We start from the raw sequence: 13,431 nt of genomic DNA on the forward strand, positions 1-13,431 counted from the left end.
CAGTGTTGCCAGGCTCTGTTGCCACCTTTACACCAACTGATCACCCTTCTTGCTCTCGTGCAAAACTAAACTACTTACTGGTCCCCAGACATGCTTCCCATTTTTCCCAAGCATTTTTTTCCTAGTAGTTCCACCAATTGGAAATGCCCTTTCTCCCCCCGCCCCACCTTCCTTGCTCTTCAGATACATTTTTTTGCATTCAGGATCAAATGCTCCCTACCCAGAGTTTGCTCTGATACCTCTTCCCAGCTAAAAATAATCTGCCAAACGTTCCTTGTTGGAATTTCCATGGCCTTATATCCATACCTACCCATACTGCTTACAACACCTCTGATTTCTGCCTTACCTTATACCCTTGATATATGGATCAGGTCTTCTGATGATAGTGTGAACTCCTTAAGGTTAGTTAACTAATTTCTTCAGTTCCCTCATTGGATCAGTGCCTTGAATTTACAAGACATTCGTTTAGTAGATACATGAATGAGTGGATGAACGGATGACTTCTTTTACTCAGATGATTCTTGACCAGGGAGCGTTCTGAATGTTACTGAATATTGATGTTAACTCAAAATTTATGTGCAAATTAATAAATAGGCTCAAAACCTCTGGTTTGGCTGATTTTAAATAACAAGGTATCAATCTCTCCAGGAAGTTATCTCAGTGCTCGTTTAATAAGCAATTATATGTTTGTGACTCAACAAATTAACTTTAGTGTTCATAATTATATATTTGAAGTGTATCAAATTATTTTTCAGTGGTTTTTTAACTTGGCACTTAAAGCAGACAGAATTAAAATAATGACATCTCTTCAAATATTAAGCTGACTTATTCTCTTGCTATTTTTGTCTTTCTTGTTTATCCATTTTCTCATTCCCCTTTCACTCCATTTTTATTTTTATTTTATTTAGTGAAAAGGATTTGGTGAAACAGGCAAAGACCTTAAATAGTGCAGCAAATAAATTGATCCCAAAACAACATCATTAGGCATTTTGCAGTGGGTCACCTCGCAAGTCTGATGTCACTTGATTGTAAAAGGAAGAAACCTGAAATCTGTTACATTTAGTTTCTGATTTATATAAAACATCACCAAAAATTGACTTTGAATTTGTTGGACTTAAAAAAAAAAAAAACAGTCTGATATATAGGCTGTGTTTTTTCTTCTTTATTTTCTCCCCAGAGTTAGAAAATTTAGTATAAGTTCTTAATTAAATGCCAAATAAACTTTGAGAAATTACTTCTGAGTTGACCAATAAATAAATATTCCATTTTAAAAATAAGCCTAGGGAATTGAAGCTTTGTACATACGTTGTTGATGCCTTTACAACCCAGTCCCTGACTATCAGATTCCAGCTGCATTGTCCGTGTCAGCAAGCCTGTTCTGCCCTTGCAATGTAGTGAACTAGAGGTGACGACCATATGGACTTGGACTCTTCTAGAGTAGTTCTGTGTCTCTTAGGCCATGACCCTTTTTCACTTTTGTTACATAGGTTTAATTCCCAAGCCAGAATAAGTACTTAGTATTTCATTCCAGTTCTATTCTCAGTAACCAAGATTGCTTGCAACTTTTTTGCCTTAGTGACTTTGGGGGTGGGAAAACAGCATCCTTACATTTCTTTAAAGTACATAGAAATAAAGTTAGTGGTTAGGTAGCTTATGATAACATAATGATGTGGAAGCTTGGGAAAACCCTCCTAATATTTGTCACCTTCTACCTCTGCCATTTTTCTGCAATTCCACTTCCTATTTAGGTAGTTCAGAGGGAACAGTCTTCATAAAAACACTTCTCTCCTATTAAAAAAAATACACTACACATTTTTTAAATCTATCCTGCTTTTCCTTTTGGAGTAAAGTAGATAAGATGTTGTCATGAGTGATGGTTCCCTACCTGTCACTCTGTGCTATTAACCTTTTCTTAAGAGTTTCCGTTACTTTTTGTTTAAATGGGGGTTTGCTAAAGTTTCTAGGAAACTAACAATCTAATTATTAGGAAACTATTTCAGAGTAGGAAATAGATAAATAGTAAATATTCTTTATTATTATTTAGTCTAAGAATAAAGATGCCCAATAGATATCTGCAAACAGTAATTAACAGGGCTTCTTTCTCTAAGTGACCACAGGTTGAACCCTTTCTAGGCTTTACATTATAACTACTCCTATAAATAACGTGATTTTTAAAAATTGACTTTTGAGTTGGGGGGACAGGCTTTACATAAGCCTTTATTTCTTCAAAAAGTCATGGCAATTTCTTTTCCTCTTTTTTCGTTCTGGTATTATTTGCAGTATTTCAGCTGCTTAGGTTGGGACAAAGGTAACCCCTTTGCTTCCTGCTCCTAAAATTCTGTACCTTCTTGGAAAAAACAGAATTAAGAGAATAAGATAGATTTCATGTATGCTTTGATAGGTCCTTGCAGACTTGGACCAAAGTCAAGTCAAAGAGCAAGCACATGACTAATCTCATGGAAGATCTGTTCTTCAACTTATTTGACTTCTTATACTTTTGCACCTATTTTTATCTTCATCAATATGTTGTGGTGACTTGCCTTTTCTATGAGCATTTTGAAGGAATGCTCAAACACATACAAAAAAAAACATTTTAAAGACTACACATAGCATGCTTCCATATTCTACTTTATAGAGCCCTGGATGTTTCAACTCTTAGCACACGCTTCTTTACATAGGTGCAAAACGATAGGAAATATGGAAGAAAACAGTCGTCAGAATCTCCCAGAGACTGTGGTCAGGAATCCTGTGCAGGCCTGTGCCGATGTGTTTGTCCACTGCTCACACACCACTGGGTAGGACTAGAAAATGACAGAGATGGCCGAACTCTACCAAAGGCTCTCCTAATATGATACCCCAAAGCCTGGGGAAGGATTGATGTGTAATGTCCAGTGATTTAATACAATTGGTGGTTTAGGGGAAGGACCAGAGAAATATTCCAATTCCATATATATAAGAAGTAGTTGCCCATTTACAAGTTCCAGTTATTTGTATAAAACAGAAATATAAAATACCAAACCAATTAGAAAATAAAGACCAAAAAAAGTGGATTTGACTTTAATTACTGTGTGCTTAAGGTTGGCTTTGGATATGGATTTTCTAAAAAGTGATGTTTTGTTGTTAATCATCTAATGGCTGTAAACTGTAGTACTAGAATAAAAAAAATGGAAAATCACTCTTCCTCTGCCTGGTTCACCTTCATCTTGCTTTTCTTTAGAATTTGTTTCTTCTCCATCTTTTTCCCCATAATTTCTTCCCCTGTGTCATGCAATGTTTTTTTTTCTGTGTCTCTCCGTGCCTTCTTCCTTGGGTTTCACTTTGTGTTGTGAACTTGGTCTTCCTCCCCACCATGGCTTTTGTTTTTTATCACAAGTTCATATGGCTCACATCCAGATTACGCCAGGCTGAGCGAGGCCGCCAGTCTGCTGAACTGGACAACCGGCTCTTCAAGCAGGACTTCGGAGACAAGATCAACAGCCTGCAGCTGGAAGTGGAGGAGCTCACCAGGCAGCGGTGAAGCGGGCATCTGGGGCTGGCGGGGTGGTCATGGGTAGTTCTGTGGCTGACAGCAGAGGAGGGCTCTCATGATCTGGCCCTCTCCTGTGTTTGCAGTGTCCCTTGTAATTAGAATTCAGAAAGCTTCATATACATTAACACTCCTAAAAGTTTGTCAATATCCTTTGCAGTCAAAGAAATAGGGAGTTAGAACCCAAGGCCCCATATATACACGTAGGAAAGAGTAGGAGAATTAATAACCAACACAACACTAATAATAACACTATTTCCTTAATCCTTACTGTGTGCAAAATACTTTACTAAGCACTTCACATGCACTCTCTCCTAATATCTCCCCATCACCCCTACTAGTTAGGTGATCTTATTTCCTATAAGGGATTACGTTTGTCCAGATTCACAGAATTAAGCTAATGCATTCTAATTTAAAAACCTGTCTCTCACTGACCCCAGGCCCTAAACCCATTCTTCTGTATTATCTCTCAAAAGAGACTCTATCCTATGCTAAAGCCACTGACTTCAAACATGTAGAACTTGGTCATTGGGTATAAAAGCACATAGTACTAAGGACACTAGTGGTTGAAAGTGTAGCTGGGTATTGAATACTGTAACTATGCACAGACAGTTCGTTAATACGAAATGGGACTCCAGTATCAGTGCTTTCATATTGTAGCTTGCTGAAAATGTATAAATTCTGTCTCTCAGTTACAGTGAATCCTACTACTAATTGTCATTCAGTTCACCACAGTTCTTCATTAAGAGTTCATATTAAATATTGACATTGAGTGGTGACCCTCAGATACTGGGAGACCCTAAAGTACATTCTTAGTCTAAAAAAGACTAAAGACTAAACATGTTTTATGTATTTCAGTGTTAACTGGCTTTATTATATTGTATTTTACCACTTTAAGACTTAGTTTTCCATATATATGGTAACTGTATCAATCAAGAATTTAATTATTAAATTTGAAGAAAAGGGTTCTTTATAGAATGGGTACAGAAATCCATATGTTCATCCTTTTCCTCTCCCACCTATCCCAGGAACCAGCTTGAGTTAGAACTAAAACAGGAAAGAGAAAGAAGGTCACAGAACAACAAGCGCATCCCAGGAAGGGATTTCCAGAAGCCAGAACCCAAAACGGTAATAACTGCTACTGCCTTGTTCATTTATTTACTACTTAAAGACGACCTTTATGGCCAGAAAATTCCCTGTCATGGAACCCATGCTCCAGGCTAGAGCTGGAGTCAGCGCCTGGGAGCCACACGCCAAGTCTCCCTCCCAGATGCTCTAACTTTATTTCATTTAGAATCGAGGGAATTAATAACCATGCTTTCCAGTGACCCTATTATGCTTTTTAGTTTTTTAAGTAAGATTATTTTGGTATCTTAACAACAATATGTTTCTTGGACTTCTGCTAGCTAATATTTTTAATAACATGGTATAGTAATCCCTCCCCAAACCTGAATTCTCCTTTCACAGAATTGTCTTAAAAGTGTATTTACATCTATACACTTTTTTCAGAATCATGATGATTTTAGTTTTAGCATATTCAAGATACTACTTCTGGGTACATTAGAGAAAGGCGGAACTAGGCTTGGGGAAGGGACGGTCACGCAGAGCGGTCTAACCGGCAGAAGTGTAAGTTTCCACGGAGCAGTCTGAGGGCAGGGACCTTCAACGCCTGAAGTGGGGCGGGAGCTGACACTAAGTGCGGTCGTCTCTGGGACCCAGAAACGAGCCAGCCCCTTCAAATAATAAAACACAAAAATGTAAAATATTTTTTCTATGAGAGACAAACACGGGGAAAACTTACCTTTCTTGTACATTTATATGTAACAAAGCAGAACAAATTTATAAGCTGCTTATCTAAAATTTCTAGAGAGCGTGCTGCTAATTTGCTGGAGAGTAGAAAAGAATAATGAATGGAAATGTGTTATATAGTACTTATTACAACTGATTTAAAGCATGCAAAGGACTACTATGTAGCATGCTGTCTTTATTATTTCAGTTTATCAAACATAAAATGTACTTATAAGGGCTTATTGAGATTTACTAAAATCTTAGCCTGTGTCACCCTGTCTTTCCAGTGAGGCCTCGGGTTTCTCAATCTGGAGTTGCCCAGCAGCAGGGTTTCCCACAGGGTAAATACCACACTGACCGCCTCGCCTTGATACTTAAGTGGTCTAAGAACACGCATTCTACTTTTGGAGGCTGATAGGCAGCAATTCAAGGCAGGAAGCAGAGTGTGTGCCACAGAAAGAATTTGTCTCTGAAAACTGGCAGGGCGTCAGAGCACAGGAAGCAATGCAGTTTGGAACTCTATATGGGTCCTTCAGAGAAGAAAACTCGTTGAGTTGTGTAGGCTGTAGAAGTCTTGGCATTGCGTGTGCAGCGGATTCCACGGCCTGCTGGCTGTGGCCCTGCTTGGTGTCACCGGTATTCTAGAGCCCAGCTGGCAGGTCTGAGAAGTAACTGAGACCTTGTGCCCACGTTGCAAGTAAATAGTATACATTTGAATTTCATTTGAGTCTCAAAAATTAAAGACTATCTACTCTGAAAATAATTTGTTGCAAACTACAGAGAATAATCTGTTAAAAAACTACCTGTAGCAAAGAATGAGGAAAAACATCTTAAAAATTAAATTCCTTCCCTTAAAAAAAAAGCTGCTTAGCTTTATACCCAAGCTAAGAAAAAATATCTGCAACATCATCACTGTTTAGCATTCTGAATAATCAATAAATTGGGCTGTTTTCTTTTGGCAGGATGGAAAGCACAAAATTCAAGAGGAAAATGTTAAACTAAAAAAGCCCCTGGAAGAAAGCCACAGGTGTTTGTTAATAAAGTATTAACTAAGATATAAAGTCATTTTGGGGTGGTGGGGAAAAAGAGGGAGCTTTTGATATACATTGGCAATGACACAAGACTGGACACTGACTTGTAATATTGATATTCTAGAAAGACATCTTGAAGAGGAAGTGAATAAATAATAAATCAAATAAGTATTGTAACACATTAAACCATACCTATTTAGTTCATTTCAGAAATAAGAAGGGTGACCATGCTGTCCTCTAGTTAATCCCCAAACTCAAACTATCACTGAGAATACTATTTCCAATCTCTGCTGATTGGTATCACAAGAAAATGAAGCACAAGTCACAGCATTTCTCGGGGACTTAAATGCACCTGAGTATGACTCGTTCCCGCCTATGTGCTAAGTCAAAGGCAGCTGTGTTTCAAAGAAATCCTCTAATTGCCCTTATTTCTGTTCTCTCAAGGGTCTCAAACAGTTAAACTTTATTCCTTTTTCTTAATTCTTCATCTGATTTGTTCACTATGATGAAGAGCATAGGATCGTCTCAAGGAAATTGACCATTATTCTAGCAGGTAGAAATATAACAAAATATGACATAGTGCCACTGCGTTAAAAAGAAAAAAAGGAGGTCCAACTATTTGACATCCTGGAAGAGGCAAAGCCGTGGAGACAGTGGTTGCCAGGGGCTAGGGGACGTGGATGGGTGGGTGAATAGGCAGAGCACAGAAGACGTTTTAGGACAGTGTAATAGTATGGTGGTCTGGTGACAGATACACGTCCTTATGCACGTGTCTAAACCCACAGAGTGTGCAAAACTAAGAGCGAACCCTCAGGTAAACTATGGACTTTGAGTGACATGTCCATGTAGATTTATTGATTATAACATCATGCATCACTCTGGTGCAGAACATAAAACTGCTCTAAAAATTCAAGTCTATTACAACAACAACAACAAAAGGTTAGTAACAAGGAAAGGCACCATAGGAGGGTTCTGAGAACCACACAGTGTGTATTTTTGGCATCTGCCCCCGTCTAGGCTTTGGTGCCTTAAGAATGAGGTTGTGCATCATCTGGAGCAAAAGCAGCTGCTGGAGAAGATAAATCACACAAAGCAACAGTAGGCTGATCATGCAGGTACTTAGCCTAAACAGCTCTTCCTCACCGCCAAGGCCAGAGTGATTCCAAAGGCAGGAGCAACCTTAAACACAGCCTGCTGACACATCAGCACAGCCTGGGCCTTGTAAGTGAACAGGCCTTAAAATTAACCAGGACTTTAGAAGTGCCTTTCAGGCTAACATCAAGGCATTACAATCAGGAGTGTCTGACACACCAGGCTCTGGTTTAGGCCCTGGGAACCCAAGGCAATACTACCGTATTTTTCAGACTATAAGACGCATAGGACCATGAGACGTACCTAGGTTTTAGAGGAGGAAAACAGGAAAAAAACCCCGCTCCACTGCTGCTCGCCCCCCCCCCCCCACCCCTGCGAGCCAGGTACGCTACATTCAGACTATAAGACGCAATCCCATTTTCCTCCCAAATTTGGTGGTGGGAGGTGCGTCTTATAGTCTGAGAAATACGGTACCTTATGTCTGTATAGTGCTCTGCAGCTTGAAAGGTGCATTTCACATTAATTATCTCCTTACAAAGTTAATTCTTACAAAAGTTTAATCTATTCCTACTTTACCAATGAGAAAGCTTAAGGAACACACAGAGGCCCTGTGGTACACCCAAGTTGCTTCTACTTACCTTGTCTTCTCTTTTTAAGTCCTGTGTCTCTGCACTACATAACAGCTGCTTCCAGGGCCTCTCCTGGCCAGAACTGCTGTCCTAAAACACACCCAGGCTTCCTAGGGTTGTGGCCCGAGGAAGAGCTGAAACCCAGATCACATACTGTGGTCACACTGCCCTCAACCGAAGAGAATTGCAACCACTGTAGACCCGTGGTGCATTTTCTCTAGAACGGAAAGTAGACCTCGTTTCCTCTTAAGTTCTATATCAAGTTGGGGAAATCCCAGGTAGCTCAGCTGGGTCTCATGAAGTACTCCTGTGGCAATCCCATTCACTTCTTTCCCTGACTGATTTGCCGCAGCTCACCTTGAGCATTACTAGGGAGAGGGGACTAATACATGACATAATGAATATATTTCTGTAATATCAGATAGGAAAACTTGGCCATTTGGAGTTTTACAGGTATGGAGAAGTAAATTCTATTTGCTTGGTCGTGAAAAGGAAACAATACACCTCCAAATGTACTTTTAAACAGGAACCATGCTATAGGACGAGGATTAGATTCTAGTAATAGGTTTAACAACCACAATTTCCTCTCCTTGGAGGTCAAGATTAGTGATTATATTGGTTCCAACAACATAAAAGTACCATGGTATTGTGCTTTTTGTGCTTTTGAAATGATACAAATGAAAATATACTAAGTTGCTGTTTTTACTGGTTTTAATTTTCCATTCTAGGCTGCAGTCTCACCCTGTGGATGAACAGGTAACTGAGTCTCCTGAAAAACGTCTTGTATCAGTTATGTGGTTGGCTGAGCTGTGCCTGGCTGTAAACAAGGCAGCAGGGGAGGTGGACGATGCCTGCGGGCCTCTGTGTCCTGGCCTCTTAACATAAATGTCCTAACTGAGCACGCCTGCGCCGCAGCTCTCACTGGGAGCAGCACAGCTTTGAGCAGTGGACTGAGTGAACAACAGTTCTCACTTCTTGTTTGAAATTCTCTTTGACACCTAAGAAATTGGACCTAATAGAGCTCACTGTATCTTCCCTTTCCCATTAGTTTTCCTTGTATAAAATGGGGAGAACCCTGGCTGGTTTGGCTCAGTGGATTGGGCACTGGCCTGTGAACCAAAAGGTCACCGGTTTGGTTCCTAGTCGGGGCACATGCCTGGGTGCTGGCCAGGCTCACCCACCCCCCCTCACCCCGTTGGGGGGCGCACGAGAGGTGACCAAATGATGTTTCTCTTTTTCTCCCTCCCTTCCCTCTCTCTAAAAATAAATAAAATATTTTAAAATAAAAGGGAGTGAAAAAATACTTCTCAATCACTTAGGAATAAGCAGACATAAATGATTGTAAAATACTTTGCAAATAGTGTTTGACAACCCAATGAGAAAGATGATAAATGCCTCTGAGTCACCCCTGTCATTAATTTACTAGGATATAAAATGAAGCCCACTCCTTCCCATTCTTGATGGTAGAGTAAAGCAGGAGGGATGGGGCTTTTTTTTACTCTTTACACTTATATACTTGAATTTTCTTTTTATAAGTAAAATCACATGTTACTTTATTAGGAAAATTACGGGAGCACCAGAACTAATGATAGCATTATCACAGTTGTATTAATGTGGTGGTGGGGCCAGATGGAATTCATTGGTTTCCAGATAGTCTGCAGTGTGTTTATATTAATTTTGTAACTAAAAATGTGTATTCTGAAATGACTATTTCTGAGGCCAAGAGAAACTAACCGGCTCGCTGTGTGGTTTAGGATCAGCCGCTCCTCTCTGAAAAGCCACAGGTGTGTCAGCTATGCCAAGGAGGTGGCAGCACAGCAAAGGTAATAGTGGTGAGAGATGAACAGGTTCTTCACAGGGATGTCCTTTATGCCACTGTCCCCTTCCAGGAATAGGGACTTTGCTGTGGAGAGTGCAGAGAATGGGGAAAAGCAAAAGGAACGAGCATTTGTGTACCTATTAAGTCATGTCGGTAAATCCCCATTAAAATAAATATAAACAACTCAAATAATTTAACACACATAAATGTATAAATAAACATTTCTTGAGCCCCTACTGTGTGGAATGTGCTATTCCATGTGCTAGAGAGAGGGTGATGAACAAAGTGTAGACCGAGTCCTTGTCCTTGTGAAGCTTGTCCTTCATGTCGTCATTTTATGGATTAAAAAGTGTGGACTCAGAGACATCAGGTGCATTTCCCAAAGTTACTCAGCCAGCAAGTGGCAAAGCCCGGAAGCAACCTGACTTTGGCTTCAGCGTCTACACTCCTTCCAGTGGTCCATCCTGCTTGGATAAGACAGGTTTGGGGAGGGATTCTTTGAATTATTTGGGGAAACAGCCTCAGAGGGACATGAGCTCTCTCCAAAACAAAACCACTCGTTTCCCCCTCAGATCCTCAAGGGCATCTGCCCGAGCCCCTTCCCAGTTTGTTACCCTAGAGTAGGCAGAGCGGAACTGCCAGATCAATGCCTTGTTCGAGCATCCCCAACCCCTGCATCTAATCCGGTGTTCAGTTCCTAGTAGAGTCTCAAGAAATGTCATGGACAAGTGACTGTAAAAAACAAGTGCTTGGAAGAGATAAGGAAACTTGCCCGAATTCTGGATTATAACCTGCCTGCCACCATTTGTGATCTTACTGAATTTTAACCAAGAAATTATAATACGGCCTACTCGTAAATTTGCAGAACTAGATAAAGATGAACTGCCTTTAGAGGACTGGAAGTTGTGATTATAGAAATACAGAAGAAACTGCTATTCTACTTCTGACCTATCTCTTCTCACCCATGTGAAATAACAATGTCAGAGGAAAATTCCTCCCTGGCTTTCAGATAAAAGTGTCCCCTTACCTCCCCTGCACCCTCAGGAAGATGAATTGTTAGAAAGTAGCATTATTCACAGGGAAGATTGTTCTTCACAACCTTTTATGTGGGGGCTCTTCAAGCTTTGTGGGAGCCACCCTCCCCCAGCCTTACCAGTGACACTGCCATAATGACCCCCAGGCTGCCTCACCACTTGGCCTCTAAAGATTTAAAATGAGTAATAAAGAGACTAATTTCCCTATAAACAGGATGCAGGAAGCTGTGCTTCTGCTGCACGGGTATCCCAAAGGCTGTGCTTGTAGAGCATCACAGGAAAGCATTGAGCACATCAGTGGATAAGGAATTATACTTTCAGTTCATACTCAGCACATTTTTTAATCTTAGGCTGCTACCCAGCCCATTGCTGCGTCACTGCCTGCCTTGCTTGGAGTGTGCTTACGTACATGCAAACTACTTTCATTTTAGCCCACCTAACAGTGATACAGTGAATGAAAGCATGCATTCTAAGATAAAGATTTTGTGCATTTGTTCTTTTTTAATTCTGTAGTGCCGCTTCACTTAAATCTAAGAACTAGACTGTAAGCTTCTTTGTAGGCAGAAATTGTGCTTGATAACTTTCTGGTGCACAACAAACATTCAGGCAATGCTTGGTTAAACATTGAGTGATTACAGTGTTCGGTCTTTTATATTCCATGCATCCTTATCCCTTATGTTCCCCGCTTAACCTCCTCTTGTCCTTGCAGAATGTTTGTAAGAACTGCAGAGGAAACTTCTGTAATGCCTGTTCAACAAACGAACTGCCTCTTCCTTCAAGTATCAAGCCTGAGCGAGTTTGCAACCCCTGTCACGAGCATCTGATGAAGCAGTACTCCACCAGCCCATCGTAAGACTGGGGGCCGAGGCCTGGGCCAGGATGTCTCTACCTGTGTTCGATGCCGGGGTTCCCCAAGAGTCCAGACCTTAGAATCAACTCAGAGTTGATAGAAGTGCTTTAAGTAAACTGGGTTCAGGGAGAAAAAGGCAGTGAGTGATTGGAGGTGTTGGAAATTTTGCCCGTTTTCCCTAATGACTATATGAATAAAAGTTACTCAGTGAACCTCTCTCTTCTAAATCTAAACAACCCCACTTTGAAGGGTTCATTTTATAGCATGTCTTCGGAAGGGCTGTTCATTTTTGTGAATAGTGGTAATACTGGATAGGTAGAATAGAAGAGAGGGTTCTTAGATAATAAAAAGGAAGATGATCATCTTCTATACATTTGCAGATTCAAGGGGGAAAGATAAATGTTAATTAAGGTCAAAATGACAGGTGTTACATATTTTCCCAAGTGCTGCTAGATATAAACATCGTTTCCTCTTCAACCCCACTTACTACCTCTTTGAAGTATCTCTACCACACTGTGAACCCAAACTCAGGGAAAAGAAGGTAAAGAGTAATATAAATTCTGAATGTTCTTAAAACAATGTTGTAATATATTATAGGTTCAGGGCTAGAATTTTCTGGCCCTGGCCTGCAGGTGTTTTCATTATCAGAACAATGTGGAGGAATATTTGCTGTGTTTCCCCTTGATGACTTGAAAAGTAAGTACCTGCCCTTTTCAGAGCATCCTACTACAAAACCAGCTGACTCTCCTCCCCACCCCCTCCCTGCTCTCCAAGTCACAATGCACATTGTTAGTTTTAAAGATGGGATTTGACTTTGCAAATAGGGAGTATTGAAAGCAGAGCTAAAGTAGGTTTAAAGTAAAACAATTTGATGTCCATGGCAGAGAACAATGAGCTCAGAATATTTATTAAATTCTTTCTTGACTAAGGGATCCTTTGCTCTGAGCCAAGAATCAGAACTGGTAGACAAGCTTCTTGGAAACTATGGTACTCAGACATCTTTCAGCAACAAATTCTACCGGGGCAAAAGAGGGAAGAGCACTTAGCGAGGGAGGGAAAACAATGGTGTATGCTGTTTTTATTGTTACGTGTGTCTAGATTGTTTGATTCCAAATAGAACCTCAGAAGATACGATTCTGTAACCAGGTTAGAATTCTGGGGTGGAAACATCTGAAACCATGGTGTAAGGGTTACAGCCTGGGAAAGAGTTGTTATTTCGGAAGTCTGGCATGTTACTTGGTGAAGCTGAGTTTTAAGAGTACTAAGGAAAAATAAAATCTAACAATTCTAGCCTAGTTTGTTGTCTTTTTTCCCCTTTAAATATTTATTTTTGTGATTCTTCATCCTCCTTGTTTTTGGCTTCATATGCCAGCAGTGTTCTAGGTGCTGCAGACAATTTGGGGAATTATTCTAAATTAGCGCAAGTTATTTTATAATTAGTTTCAAATTAAATTGCAAACAGGCAGCTCTGTAACACAGACTGTAAGATGGAATAAGTAATTAGACATGAGATTTTATTCTGAACTGAAAATAAGCTGTCAGCCTTTTTTAAAGCTTTAAAAATCTGTTATTAATGCAATAGCCCACAGAAACAAGGGGCTGAGTCATAAACACCTTGACTCAGTGGTTAAGCCTGTCTTCCTTAAAAATCGTGCTTTTCGC

The 13,431-nt window shown here is 40.2% G+C and overlaps 1 protein-coding gene across 10 annotated transcripts in view; it reads left to right on the forward strand.

Annotated features, from left to right (window-relative positions):
* Positions 1-13,059, forward strand: part of RUFY3 (RUN and FYVE domain containing 3) — a 67,645-nt gene extending 54,586 nt beyond the window's left edge. For 4 of the 10 annotated variants that reach the window (XM_071221284.1, XM_053922137.2, XM_053922139.2 and 1 more), the window contains 6 exons: positions 3,394-3,513; positions 4,555-4,654; positions 6,277-6,341; positions 8,795-8,822; positions 9,821-9,889; positions 11,629-13,059. In XM_071221284.1, the coding sequence (XP_071077385.1) occupies positions 3,394-3,513; positions 4,555-4,654; positions 6,277-6,341; positions 8,795-8,822; positions 9,821-9,889; positions 11,629-11,772 (526 nt within the window). In that variant the 3' untranslated portion in view covers positions 11,773-13,059. Of the gene's footprint in view, positions 1-908; positions 3,173-3,393; positions 3,514-4,554; positions 4,655-6,276; positions 6,342-8,794; positions 8,823-9,820; positions 9,890-11,628 lie in introns of those variants that run through there. The other 6 variants (XM_071221287.1, XM_024579686.4, XM_024579689.4 and 3 more) reach the window with 4 other exon arrangements.
* Positions 13,060-13,431: the final 372 nt, after the last annotated feature.

This window comes from Desmodus rotundus, chromosome 4 (genome assembly GCF_022682495.2).
Source record: "Desmodus rotundus isolate HL8 chromosome 4, HLdesRot8A.1, whole genome shotgun sequence".
NCBI classification, from domain to species: domain Eukaryota; kingdom Metazoa; phylum Chordata; class Mammalia; order Chiroptera; family Phyllostomidae; genus Desmodus; species Desmodus rotundus.